Source organism: Peromyscus maniculatus, chromosome 1 (genome assembly GCF_049852395.1).
Source record: "Peromyscus maniculatus bairdii isolate BWxNUB_F1_BW_parent chromosome 1, HU_Pman_BW_mat_3.1, whole genome shotgun sequence".
Lineage (NCBI taxonomy): Eukaryota > Metazoa > Chordata > Mammalia > Rodentia > Cricetidae > Peromyscus > Peromyscus maniculatus.
The window spans coordinates 158,481,256-158,495,605 of NC_134852.1; the positions used below are offsets into that span (position 1 = coordinate 158,481,256).

At 50.5% G+C, this 14,350-nt stretch overlaps 1 protein-coding gene across 1 annotated transcript; it reads right to left on the minus strand.

Annotated features, from left to right (window-relative positions):
• Positions 1-582: 582 nt before the first annotated feature.
• Positions 583-2,001, minus strand: Znrd2 (zinc ribbon domain containing 2). The gene is made up of 4 exons (XM_006980652.4): positions 1,884-2,001; positions 1,640-1,791; positions 1,437-1,521; positions 583-980 (listed from the first exon to the last, which is right to left on the minus strand). The coding sequence occupies exons 1-4, from the start codon at positions 1,900-1,902 to the stop codon at positions 637-639; spliced, it is 600 nt and encodes a 199-aa protein (XP_006980714.1). The 5' UTR covers positions 1,903-2,001; the 3' UTR covers positions 583-636.
• Between the last annotated feature and the right edge of the window lie 12,349 nt (positions 2,002-14,350).

Here is a 14,350-nt window from a genome sequence, read left to right on the forward strand (position 1 = left end):
GCCTGGCTCTAAAAAGGGCTTTGCTGGGCCGCCCCTCAACATGTCAACATCCCAGTGGGCAATCAAGATGCTCAGAGGGGCCGGGCGGTGGTGGCGCACGCCTGTAATCCCAGCACTCGGGAGGCAGAGGCAGGTGGATCTCGGTGAGTTCGAGGCCAGCCTGGGCCACAGAGCTAGTCCAGGATAGGCTCCAAAGCTACACAGAGAAACCCTGTCTCGAAAAACAAAACAAAACAAAAACAAAAAAAAAAAAAAAAAGATGCTCAGAGGAAGGAAGCACCAAGGCAACTGAAACTTCAAACGGCACTCAGGTCCAGAAGGTGGAGGAAGGGGTCCAGAAGGTGGAGGAAGGGGTGCCGGATCAGACAATGCCAGCGGCCCAAACCTTTGAGGAGGCTGAGGTTACCTCCTTGGAATAAGGAGTCACTTATCCCTCTACCATTTACCCCTTGACCTGAAGGCAAAAACCTCACCACTCAGGTAGAAAAGGCCATGAAAAGGTAAGATGCCAAAAGAAAAGGCGCGAATAGAGCTGGAGCTCGCATGCACACAGAACCAAGAAAGCAACAAACCACACAGGAATCGCTGTTTTTCTAGAGGGTTCTTCTCAAGGGAACATGGGTTGGAGTAGAGGTCTCAGTGCTGCAGCTGCTTCAGGCTGCAGAGGGCGTCAGCACAAGCCCGGATGAGCCCACACAGCTGGACACTAGTCTCCAAGGAGGTGCTAGCGCCCAGCTCAACTGACGCCCAGGTGAGCTTCTGCAGGAGGGCTGTCTGTGTGGAAGCCACCACATCTGCATTCGGAGGAGCAACAGGAAGAGGAGGCCCCTGGGCTGCCTTGAGCCCTGCTGCGGCTCCCTCACAGTGCTCTGGGCGGGGTACAGGGGGCTGGGGTGTGGACCGAGAGCCTGTGGCAGGCTCTATGGCAGAGGCAAGCTGGTGTTCCCGAGCTTGAGAGAGGGCCGCCTGTGCATTCAGAGCTAAAAGGAGAAAAGAGGTGGAATAAACAGTGAGGATGTGTGGTGCACCGCTGCCCTACGCCATCTGCTCTTTGTTGCCCCTCCCGCGCTTCTGGTGTTCTCCGTGTAAGGCATTCCATCTAGTTCCTATCTTCTTTCTTACGCATGCCAGGCAAGCGATGTACCGCTGAGTTTACACCGCGAGCACCAGCTGACTGACAGCTGCCCTGACCTCATTTATCCATCAAATCTGCCCGGAAGGCTGGGATGTGTACCCCAGGGGTAGAGCGCTTCCCTGGCATGGGCAAAGCCCAAAGCTGCTCCTCCCCTCGGCACGTGGGGATGGCTGGAGTTAGTGTTTTCCCTCCTCTCTAGGGCCGAAACGGGAAGGCACCTGAATCCCACCGCACGCAGAGGCCTACCATTCCTGCACAGCCACCACGGCCCATCCCCCAGAGTGCACAATCGGCCCCTCACCCGGATTGTCTTTATCCACATCTGAGTCGAGCTCCTGACAAGCCACGCAGTAGATTTTCCGCTGTTTATCCTGGAGGAGGATCGTCTGGGAACCAGAAAGCACACGGACACAGGTGAGCCTGAGCGACAGGGTCCACGGAAGGGAGAGCGGAGGGAAGGACGTGCGGCCCAGTCCGAGGCCGCATCCTCGTCTCTCGCCTCACCCCGCAGTCCGCGCACGTGTCGCCCAGCATGCGGTAACCACGGAGCAAGTAGTCGCCCATGAGACGGGAGATGCGATCCTGCCGCTCCCGCCGCGCCTGCAGCACCTTGGTCTCAGCTTCCGTCGGAGGCTCCCAGGCGAAATCGTCCACCTCTAGGGAAAAGAGGAGCGAGGAGATGGAGCCAGGGCGGAGAGAACGGCCTCCCGCACCCCACGGCCGCGACCCAAGCAGCCCGAGCCCTCACCAGCGCCGTTCAAGGCCATGTTGCCGTGGTCACTGGTAGGCTCGCCGGAAGTGACACAAATAAGACGCGCCCCCCTCTGGTTCCGCCTTTCACACGTGGTCGACGAAAGCGGAAGTGACACACACGGGGCCATGGGCGTCGCCTTACAGGGGGCGTGGCCGCTGCGCATTTGACCCTGACCAGGAGGCGTGGCTCTTAGCTGGAGTTATGAAGGGTACCGCCGTCTCCCTGGTAACACTTCGGTACTTGGATGTGGCTTTTCGTCGTCTCCTTTTACGCCTGCCGCAGATCGAGGGGCCCTTGGCCTGAGAAATGCCCACTTCCTTCGCGGTTGTCTTTTCACAGGTGGTCAGGGGGCAGGCTGGACAGCGGCGTCCGCACTGGAGTCGCCGCAATGAAAGGTCCTCTGCGAGTGTGCAGAACCTCTTTAGGCCTCTTGGACCAGGCTGGCTACACGGGGGACTGCCTGGTTCAACACCCCTACCCATCGGTATGTCGGGTGTCCGTTTGTCTGACCACTTCTACCAATGCCGAGAACTGGTATAAAGACTACTACTGTCTTAGGGTTACTGCTGCTGGGGACACCATGACAAAAAGAGCCTCGGGAGGAAAGGGTTTATTTCACTCGGTTCCATATAACAGTTCATCAAAAGCAGTGAGGGTGCCAGGCGGTGGTGGCGCTCGCCTTTAATCCCAGCACTCGGGAGGCAGAGGCAGGCGGATCTCTGAGTTCGAGGCCAGCCTGGTCTACAGAGTGAGATCCAGGACAGTCATGGCTACACAGGAAAACCCTGTCTCGAAACTAACCCCCGCCCCCCAAAAAAACACAGAAAAGGTAGTAAGGGCAGGAACTGATACCATGGAGGGATGCTGCTTACTGTCTTGCTCAACCTGGTTTGTTTTTTTTTTTTAATGTATATGAGTGCTCTAACTACATGTACAACTTTATGCCAGAAGAGGGCATCAGCCAGTTATTTTAACCACTGAGCCATCTCTCCGGACCCTCAACCTGCTGTCTTATAGAACCCAGGACCATCACCCTGGGGGGTGGTACCATCCACATTGGGCTGGGCCTTCCCTCCAATCAATCACTAATTAAGAAAATTATAGGCTGGCCCACAGCCGGATCTTAGGGAGGCATTTTCTCAGTCCAGGCTTTCTCCTCTCAAATGACTATAGTCTGTGCCAAGTTGACACAAATCTAGCCCGCATACCTGCAGGAGTATTTTGTCTTAGTGAAAATTGCTGTGCCTGACGCCTAGGGGTCCGATTCCAGCTTCAGCTGTGCCTGCCTGTGAGAATGGCTTATACTCATGTCTGGGTGGATTGCAAATAAATTACCATTCCTCCTTATAATTCCGGGTTCTTTGTGAGAGCAACGAGTAATTTAAAAAGAGAGAGAGAGAGCCGGGTGGTGGTGGCGCACACCTTTTATGCCAGCACTCGCGAGGCAGAGGCAGGTAGATTTTTGTGAGAAGAAAGAAAAGTGGCAGGGTGTAGTAGCTAAGTCATACCGTTTCCCAAATGTGAAATAGAGAATGTCAATAAAGAGAACCCTTCAAAAATGTATGGCTATAGATAATGATGTTTTAAGCTACCTAGAAACTGTGTATCACTTAAGTAGATGCCCATTCTCTGAGAAGGCTGTCTTGAATGAGGCTTCTGATCTCCATTCACTGCTGCTTGCTCTTCTGGGATTGTCTCCATTTCTGCCTGATCTATCATTGTAGCAAACAGGGCAACATATAGACACAAAGTATGCTAAGCTTATGGTGCTCAGGCTACCACTCCATGCCAGACTTGTGGCATTTTCCAGAAGCTGACCTTGTGATGAGAAAATCGCAATATATATTGCATTGCCCTTGCCACTCCAGGGAGATGAATGGTTCCTTTGGCTCCCCATTGGCAGGCTATGGTGATAACTCACAGTACTAGGCTGAGTGGTTTTATTTCGGCACACTCTGCCAACCCTAACCATACCACTGTAGTTCTTGAGATGAACCTATGTCACGGAATGTGCCATTTACAGCTAACAGTGGTGGGTCTTTTACCCCAAAACCAACGGAAATGAGTCTTTTTCTGTCCAGCCAGCTACCAAATAACTACATGGAGACTTCTTATCAATTATGAAAGCTCGGCCTTAGCTTAGACTTGTTCCACTAGCTCTTATAACTTAAACTAACCTGCTTCTATCAATCTACATTTTACTATGTGGCTTTTTACCTTCCTTTCATTTTATATGACTGATTCCCTCCGTGTCTCGTTGGTGTCTCGTTGGCATCTTGCTGGCATAATTCTCGAACCTAGATTCCTCCTCTTCTTCCGCTCTCTCCCCAGAAATCCCACCTATCTTCCCTGCCTAGCTATTGGCTGTTTAGGGTTTGTTTTTTGTTTTTTGTTTTGTTTTGTTTTTCAAGACAGGGTTTCTCCGTGTAGTTATGGTTCCTGTCCTAGAGCTCGCTCTGTAGACCAGGCTGGCCTTGAACTCAGAGATCCGCCTGGCTCTGCCTCCCGAGTGCTGGAACTAAAGGTGTGTGCCACCGCCACTGTCCGGCCTGGCTGTTTAGTTTTGTTTTTGTTTTTAAGATTTATTTATTTATTTATTTTGTATACAGCATGTATGACCAGAAGAGGGCACCAGATCTCATTACAGATGGTTGTGAGCCACCATGTGGTTGCTGGGAATTGAACTCAGGACCTCTGGAAGAGCAGTCAATGCTCTTAACCTCTGAGCCATCTTTCCAGCTCCAGCTGTTTAGTTTTTTATTACACCAATAACAGCAATAGATCGTCACAGTTTACAAATATCCAACAACAAACCATTCAACCATAGCTGATAGTCCGGAGCTCAGCCTGTCATTGCTCTGTGATACTGTATTGCTGAATGCTGAAATGACTTCCTCAAATCAACTCAAAAAGATTTCTGATTTTTCTCCTCATCCATCTCCTCATCCATAAAAGCCTCATCACTGCATTTAGCTGTCCCAAGAAAGGGATAATCTCCTCTTGGCCACATTCTTTGTAATGATTATAAAAAGAGACATGTAGATTTATCTGGAGCAATTTAGAAAATTCCAGGCTTCAAATTTACCATTCCCATGTATGCTGCTTCTTTTGACCCACAGTGACCCCTGGCCTGTCTGGTTGGCACCATCTCAGGTGGCAGTGCGATCCAAAGAGTGCCCAGGAGATTGGAGTTTAATGATGATCTAGGTACCAGGACTCTCTTGTTGGACCAACATGGGCTCTGGACCATGGCAATACCTGCTGTGCTGAGTCTTGTTCCTTCTGTCTTTGAGTTCGTCAACGGTGGCCCACTTGCAGAGTGGGGCATCTAATAAAAATGCCCTTATCCCTCTCCCACCTGACTCTCCCAGTTGAAATGTCTGGGTTGGGGGTGCTTGGGTCAAATGATGACATTCTAATAGGAATATATGAACCAGAGGAAGTTGGATGACTATGAGTTTGAAGCTAGTCTGAGCCACAGTGAGTTCCAGGCTAGCCAGGGCTCTATGAAGTAAGACACTGTTTCAAGGGCTTGGCGGGGAGAAAGGAATTTGTGGATTTTGGGAGAGAGCAGGGAGAGCAATCACCTTGTTACCAAGGAAGGGATGCCTTAAGAAGATATGGCAGGAAAGACATTAATGAGCTTTGTGTACCTAACCCTTTTTCCCAGACCATTCCTTACCAAGGAAAGCACTTAATTCTACTGCTCCTAAAAGTGTCAGAAATTCATTAGATTTAATCAGTTTCTGGGCCTGTTGTGCCTCAATAGCTAGTTGATTGGCTGCTGTTCTAAGCAACCTTCCAAGGGGGTGGGGAACAGCAGGGGTTGTCCACTGAAGGGTCATTACGGTCAGCTCCAAATCACTGACCAAGGCTGGTGTGATCATAGACTCGCTAGGCCTTCCTTGTGGATCAGGACAGTCTTTGCAGTTGTTTTCATTTGATTATTTTTATTTTATGTGTATATGTGTTTGCATGTGTGCATGTCCGTGCCCTATGTGAGTGCTTGGTGCCCATGGAAGCCAGAAGAGAGCATCAGATTCCCTGGCACTGGAGTTACAGATGGTTGAGAGCCACCATGTGGGTGCTGGGAAGGCAACGAAGGTCCTTTGGCAAAGCAGCAAGTACTGATGAACAGCCATCCCTTTCATTTACTTTTGGTGACGAGTTCTTACTACATAATCCAGGCTGGCCTATAACTTGTTATGTAGCCCAGGCTGTCCTCAAACTCAGATTTCCCTTGCCTCTGGAATTAAACCACACCTGTTCCCTGAAACATGCATTCACCTGACCTTTCTGCTAAACAGGACAGGACTGGATGGGACTGAAATAAAGGGTTATACTTGGCTTTTGGAGTATGTGAGTGGAACCCAGAACCCTGGGTGTGCTAGGCAAGTACTCTACCACTAAGCTGCACCCCAGCCACTTGATGGCGTTTCTTCTTTAGAGCAGGCATTGAGCTAAGTGCTTCTCAGGAAAGTATTTCAGTTAATTTTGTTGCCAGGGTCTGGTATTTCTGAGGCTCAGCTGTAACTCATTATGGAATGGAGGCTGACTTTGAACTTTGGGCCCCCCCTGCCTCCACCTCTCGAGTGCTGGGAATCACAGGTGTGCACCACCATGCCTTGTCTATCCTGCTTAATTCTCTGGAGAACACTGAGTTAGGTCATACATCATTTCCACTTGCCAATAAGGAAACTGAGGCTTGGAGTAGATAAGCTGTTTCCATGGTCACCTGGCTGGAATGGTCCATCCCTCCATTCTGAGAACTGTGCTCCTCTGGTCCTCATCAACAGCCTTTTCCTGCATGGGAAGAGGGAGAGGAATAGTGCAGCAGAAGAGGACTGGGGTGTGACTCAGCCTCAGTTCATCCAGTGTGAAGAGGTCTGGGGTGTGGCTCAGCTTCAGTTCATCCAGTGTGAAGAGGACTGGGGTGTGGCTCAGCTTCAGTTCATCCAGTGTGAAGAGGACTTGGGTGTGACTCAGCTTCAGTTCACCCAGTGTGAAGAGGACTGGGGTGTGACTCAGCTTCAGTTCACCCAGTGTGGAGAGGACTGGGGTGTGACTCAGCTTCAGTTCACCCAGTGTGGAGAGGACTGGGGTGTGACTCAGCCTCAGTTCACCCAGTGTGGAGAGGACTGGGGTGTGACTCAGCCTCAGTTCATCCAGTGTGGAGAGGACTGGGGTGTGGCTCAGCTAGGAAGAACTTAGCTGAGGAAGCTAAGGCTCTGAGTCCAATCCACAGTTCATTTCATTTCATCATCAAATCTTAGCAGTGTTCATTATTTTAGTAGCCACAGTAAGTGATACATCTGAGCTAGCCATGGTAGCATGCATCTGTAATCCCAGCATTTAGGAGGCTAAGGCAGGAGGATTGCTTTGAGTTCAAAGCCAGTCAGATACATTATGAAACTCCAGCTTAAAATATAAAAATCGGCTGGGAATGTGGCTCAGTGGTAGCCTGCTTGCCTATTATGTTCAAAGGCCTGGGTTTGACCCCTAGTACCACCAAAAAACATCACCGAGAGAGTGGCAGGCACATTTAGGGTACCATCCTTTTTTGTTAATTTATTTTACATGCTTTAATCACATTATTCTTTATATTTTTTGTGTTTCGCCCTGTGCCACCTTGATTACTCCTCTTTGTTATTTTCTTGGCGCCTTTTTTTAAATTTTATAATTTAATTTTACATATCAGCCACAGATTCCCTTGTTCTCCCCCCTCCCGCCCCCCTTTTTTTTTTTAGTTTTTCAAGACAGGGTTTCTCTGTGTAGCTTTGCACCTGTCCTGGAACTCACTCTGTAGACCAGGCTGGCCTCGAACTCACAGAGATCCGCCTGCCTCTGCCTCCTGAGTGCTGGGATTTAAAGGCGTCCGCCGCCGCCCATAGTGTACCATCTTTGGAGAGAGATCTTCAGGACAGAGTTGTCTCCCTGCAGGCCCCTGTAATGCCATCCTTTTTCTTTAGATTTGATGAGCAGCCAGGTGTGATGGCACACGCCTTTAATCCCAGCACTCAGAAGTGAGAGGTAGGGGGATCTCTGTGAGTTCAAGACCAGCCTGGGCTACAAAGTGAGTTTCAGGACAGCCAGAGCTATGTAAAGAGACCCTGCCTCAAAAAAAAAATGATGTGATGAACAGTCCCCATCTCCATCACCCGACACCATCCCCAGAACCACGTCTTTCCTCAGTCTAGAAGCTCCCAGAGACAAAGCCAGGCATGTGTCAGTCCTATTGAATTGTCCAAGTACCACCCAGCTCACTGCAGCTCCTAGAGCCATATAAAAATACAGAACTAGCATATGCCCAGCTCTAGCTCACATGAATATTAACAGAGCTATTAACTCACTGATCCTTGTTGAAAACTGAGAAAAGTGGGTGGAACGCACAAGTTCAATCCCAGCACCTGAGAGGCAGAGGCAGGTGGATCTCTGAGTTTGAGGCCAGCCTGGTCTACAGAGTGAAACCTAGAGCTGCACAGAGAAACCCTGTCTCAAAAAATGGAAAAAACAAACAAACAAAACTGAGGAAGCAGAGGCGTGGGGAACCTGAGGATTTTTCTAATTGACACACCTGGCCCCATGCAGCCAGGATAATGAAGGCTGTGACCTCGGTGGTTGGCTTTCTCCTTGGCTCTCCTGTCTTCATCAGTCTCCAGCCAGTTCTTACAGGCATCAGGAGTCATGTCCCCATGGTGCCTGTGTAACCCTAGTCAAGTCCCTGCCTTCTCTTAGCCTCAGGAAGTTGAGTAATCCACACATTCTCTGAACCCGGGTCTGTGCTGCTTCTTCGTCTTGTTGACCTGTGAGTCCCACCCACCTATCTTCAGGACATTCGTGAGATTTCCCTTCTCATTCTTCATTCTAGAATCATGGGCAACCTTAAAATCAGGCATGCTCTGTTTGGTTTCTGCCCCTAACTCACTGGGTAACCTGAGTCAAATTGTTTCACCTTTCGGAGGTTTTCCCCTGTGCATTGTCACTGAATGGATGAAGTGACCGAAACTACCTAGCTGTGTATATTGTAAATGACAGATGGTCTCGTCACCCTTCATGTAGTCAGTCTACAAAGCCCAGCACCCATGGTTGTCTATCATTGCTCTGGAATCTGGAGACAAAGCTGCGCCTTCTTTAGAGGGTGGGGAGATAGACAATGAGCAAGTGGCCATGCTGATCCTGAGAGAAGGTTTCAGGGTTGGAAGTGAACTCACGGATCGTGCGTGCGTGCGTGCGTGCGTGCGTGCGTGCGTGCGTGATGTGTTGGATCTCAGCGCTTCACAAGTCTGGTGTGGTGTGGTGAGTGCAAGCCCAGCACTGGGGAGGTAGAGATAGGGTAGAGGTCACCCTGGGCTACACCTGCAGGTAGGTTAGAGGTTACCCTGGGCTACACCTGCAGATAGGGTAGAGGTCACCCTCGACTACACCTGCAGGTAGGGTAGAGGTCACCCTGGGCTACACCTGCAGATAGGGTACAGGTCACCCTGGGCTACACCTGCAGATAGGGTAGAGGTCACTGTAGCAGGAATCTTAAAAGTACTTATTAATAAAATCAAACCCGAGGCCAGTTATCGGGGTCAATGCTGGTAGATCAGAGAGACAGAACAAGCCACAGCTATCTCACCTTGCCGGATCCTCAGCTGGTCCTGTTTCCTCAGACTGGAAGCTTCTGTGTCCTCATCCCAATAGCTCTCAGCTGAACTGCTGCTTAAAAGCCTGAATGCTTAATCAGCCACATGCTTAACCAGCCAAATGCTTAACCAGCCAAAATGCCTCTAGTTTCTGGTCCTCAAGCCTTATATACCTTTCTGCTTTCTACCATCACTCCCTAGGATTAAAGGCTTGCTTCCTGGGATTAAAGGCATGAGTCACCATGCCTGGCCGTTTCCAATGTGGTCTTGAACTCACAGAGATCCAGAGGGATTTCTGCTTCTGGAATGCTAGGATTAAAGGCGTGTGCTATCACTTCCTAACTAGTGGCTTTTCTGTTCTCTGACCCCAGATAAGTTTATTAAGGTACACAATATTTTGGGGAACACAATACCACCACAGGTCACCCTGGGCTACACCTGCAGGTAGGGTAGAGGTCACCCTGGGCTATACCTGCAGATAGGGTAGAGGTCACCCTGGGCTACACCTGCAGATAGGGTAGAGGTCACCCTGGGCTACACCTGCAGATAGGGTAGAGGTCACCCTGGGCTACACCTGCAGGTAGGGTAGAGGTCACCCTGGGCTACACCTGCAGGTAGGGTAGAGGTCACCCTGGGCTACATCTGCAGGTAGGGTAGAGGTCACCCTGGGCTACACCTGCAGGTAGGGTAGAGGTCACCCTGGGCTACACCTGCAGTTTGAGGCCAGAGACTCTAAAAACAGGAGGCAGCCGGGTGATGGTGGCGAATGCCTTTAGTCCCAGCACTTAGGAGGCAGATGCAGCCAGATAGCTAAGTTCCAAGAAAGCCAGGGCTACACAGAGAAACAATGTCTCAAAAAAAACCAGAAAGTACTCTCTTCTCTTGCAAAAGACCCAGGTTCAGTTCTCAGCACCACATAGCACTCACAACCATCTGTAGCACCAGAGATTCTGGAGATCCAGTGCCCTCTTCTGGCCTCTGAAAGTACCAGGTATGCACATGGTGCGCAGACACACACACAGATACAACGTGCACACAAATAAAAATAAACAAATAGAGCCAAGCATGGTGGTGCATGCATTTAATCCCAGCACTGGGGAGGCAGAGGCACATAGATCTCTGTGAGTTCAAGGCCAGCCAGGGGTACATAGTGAGACCCTGTCACCAAATAATTTTCTACAATTTATTTACTTACTTTGGTTTTTTGGTTGGCTTTTATTTTTTTTTTTTGAGACAATGTTTCTTTTTGTAGCCTTGGCTGTCCTGGAACTAGCTTTGTAGACCAGTCTGGCCTCGAACTCACAGAGATCCACCTGCCTCTGCCTCCCAAGTGCTGGGATTAAAGACTTGCACCACCCTCCTAAAAATAATTATTTAATTAAAAATATTTTATGTGTATTAGTGTTTTCTTTGCAAGTATGTCTGTGCACCACATGCTTGCAGTGCCCAGAGGCCAGAAAAGGACATCAGATCCCCTGGGAATGAAGATAAAGACAGTTGGGAGTTGCCATGTGGGTGCTGGGAATTGAATATGGTTCCCTGGAAGAGCAGCTATTGATCTTAACCACTGAACCATCTCTCCAGCCCCTTGAAAAAGTTTTTTTTTAAAGATTTATTTGTTTATTATGTATACAATGTTCTGTCTGCATGTATGTCTGCAGGCGGGAAGAGGGCACCATATCTTATTACAGATGGTTGTGAGCCACCATGTGGTTGCTGGGAATTGAACTCAGGACCTCTGGAAGAGCAGTCAGTGCTCTTAACCTCTGAGCCATCTCTCCAGCCCTTGAAAAAGTTTTTAAATATTTGTTCTATTTTATGTGTAGCAATGTTTTGCCTGCACACATGTTTGTACACCACATTCCTGCCTGGTACCTGAGACGGTCAAAAGAGGATGTCTGATACCCTGGAACTGGAGTTACTGATGGTTGTGAGCTGCCATGTGGGTACTGAGAATCAAACCCAGGTCCTCAAAAGAGTAACAAATGCTCTTAACTTCTGAGCCATGTCTCCAGCCCTTGAAAGATGTTTGTTTGGGTTTATTTGGTTGGTTGGTTTTGGTTTTTCCAGACAGGGTTTCTCTGTGAAGCCTTGGCTGTCCTGGAACTGGCTCCATGGATCAGGCTGGCCTCAAACTCACGGAGATCCGCCTGCCTCTGCCTCCTGAGTGCTGGGATTAAAGGCGTGCACCACCACCACCTGGCAAAAGTATTTCTTTAAAAAAAAAAAAATATGTGGACAACCATCCTGAGGATGACAGCTGAAGTTATCGCTGGTCTCCACTGGCAAGTGAACACACATATACCATTCACCCCACAAGTCCCCTGCATCTACACAGAAGTACACAGACATATACACAGAAAATAAATAAGATGGGCAGCCGTGGAGGGTAAGGAGGCTAGAAAAGACAGGTAGAGCAGGATGCCATGTTGAACCATCTCAGTTTATCCTGCAGGTCCACTCCATCTTCCTACAGCATAATGGGTGGTCACAACTGGCTTTTGCACCCCCAGGATCAGCTGGAACTGGACAGGAGGAGACTGGAGATATGATTCATTTCTCAAGCTCCTTTCTGACTAACTGCAGCGGCTCAGGAGCCTTAGGTGTCTGTTGAAGACTCACAGTGTCTGAGTGTTGCCCTCCAGGGTTCTCTTCTGTTAGCCTGGGGATGTAAAGGCTCTTCTCCTAGTCTCCTCGGTGGTGGTGGTGGCGGCGGCGGCGACGGTGGCGGTGAGAAGCTCTTCCCTCTGTTATTAGTCAGCAGGGAAAGGGTTCTTTCCTGGACGGTTCCTCCACCCTGCTCCACTCACCTGCTTGAAGGGTGCCAGTCACTTCTTGCTAAGGCCTGGGAACCTAAGGAGGCTGGCAGTGATCTCGTGTGGACCGTCTCGGTCTACGGTGGTCTAAGCTGCTGCTCTCTCGTTGTTCCTTGTCCCTGAGTCCCTGCAGCAGCCCAGGACAAGGGTCGTCTCCCGCCAGGCACCACTGGTGACGCGCCCCTTGTAAAGCATTGATCCTGGCTTTTCCACACCAAACTCCTTCCGAGTCCCCCTGATGCCTCCTGGGTCTTTAGTGGCTCGCTCTCCTCCCCGGTGGTTTCTCTGGGCCCTTTCCTCACACCAACCGAGTCACCCTTTCCCATGGTGTAACTGTTCCCTGTGTGCTGAAGACTGAGCCTCTGTCCCGTCTGCCTTGGGCTCTGGTGGCTCTGCTTAGAAGACTTGAAGTGGCCAGGCGGTGGTGGCACACACTTTTTTTGTTTTTTGTTTTTTGTTTTTTGAGACAGGTTTTCTCTGTGTAGCTTTGCACCTTTCCTGGAGCTCACTTGGTAGCCCAGGCTGGCCTCGAACTCACAGAGATCTGCCTGCCTCTGCCTCCCGAGTGCTGGGATTAAAGGTGTGCACTACCACCGACCGGCTAGGTGGCACACACCATTAATCCCAGCACTCAGGAGGCAGAGCCAGGTGGATCTCTGTGAGTTCCAGGCCAGCCTGGTCTACAGAGCCAGATCCAGGACAGGCACCAAAACTACACAGAGAAACTCTGTCTCAAAAAAAAAAAAAAGGAGAAGACTCGAAGTGGACCTTCCCAGTGTTTCCCTCTCCTCTCTTTTCTCCCACCCAGCCAGGGGATCAGGCCAAACCCTGAGACTCATTCATATCACCTACCTCTCACAAAATCTCTTACATTCCACAGCCCAAATCCAAGCAGTCACATTCCTCCCAGAGGTGAAGTCAGCATCGCGCCCCCCTCCCCCCCGGCCCCATTGCCCTGATTCAGTGCCCACTGATGAAAATTAAACCCAAATTCCTTACCATGACCTACATGGACCCAGACTGCCCTGCCCTCTCCCATTCCGGCCCTGTTGCTCTCCCGGCCTTTGCTCAGACTTGAGAAGGATAAAGAACAGATCTTCTTTCCCTCTCTTCCCTCGGTGGCGTGGCTGGCCCTTTGCAGCCCCCTTTCCACCTTCCCCAGGCTCCCGGGGTTTTCCTTCAGCGTCTGCTGGGAAAGCCTGTTGGAAAGAAGACTTCCTGCAGCCCACCACTGCTTTCCTCCGCTTCTCGGCTGGGTAACTAGATCTCATTTCATGAGCAAGAAATCCAAGGCTTGGAGAGACTGAGACTCCACGCCTGGACTGTTTGACTGTGCTGCGTTCCAAGGTGAGCTGCCGCCTACTCTAGGCCGGGGAGGGCCGGGTTTCTATGAGTGTGAAGGAAAAAATGAATGTAAAAATGTTCAGCACCTCTCCTGCAGGTGGTAAGTATTCAGGGTTACTGCCTGCTGCAGAGTGTGACTAGAGCAGGAGCTGGGGGCCCCCTCACAAGTCCTCCTGGATTCCAGCAGAAGGGAACCCTCCGGGGGGATGCGGAGGCCACCCCCTCCCAGCACTGCAGCAGTGGCCCAAGCTACTGAGTGATTCAAGCCCGTCTCATCAAATGGTCTTCCCTGGTCCCTCTGAATCTACCCAAATAAACTCTGCCTCAAAGTGAGAACCACTAGCTCCCTGCAGACCTGTGCCTAAAGCTAAGCCCAACCCCCTCTTCCCTCCAGATCACTACCCCATGGTTCCCCCATGAGAGGGTTTGGCATGGACCTGACTTGGCATAGTCCCGACCCTGGTCACCCCTAGCCCTGCTAAGTTCTTTGAGTCAGACACTGGATCCTGACGCCTCCTGGCATGCTCTCACCCTATGGTCCAGCTCCAGGACACCACAGCCTCTCTTTCAAGCCAGTGAGTTAGCCAGCTCCTCTCCAGCCTTGAGCAAATTCAAGACCCTTCCCCAGCCCCTGCCAACCCCTGCCAACCCCTGCCCCGGGGCCTTGCTCCTC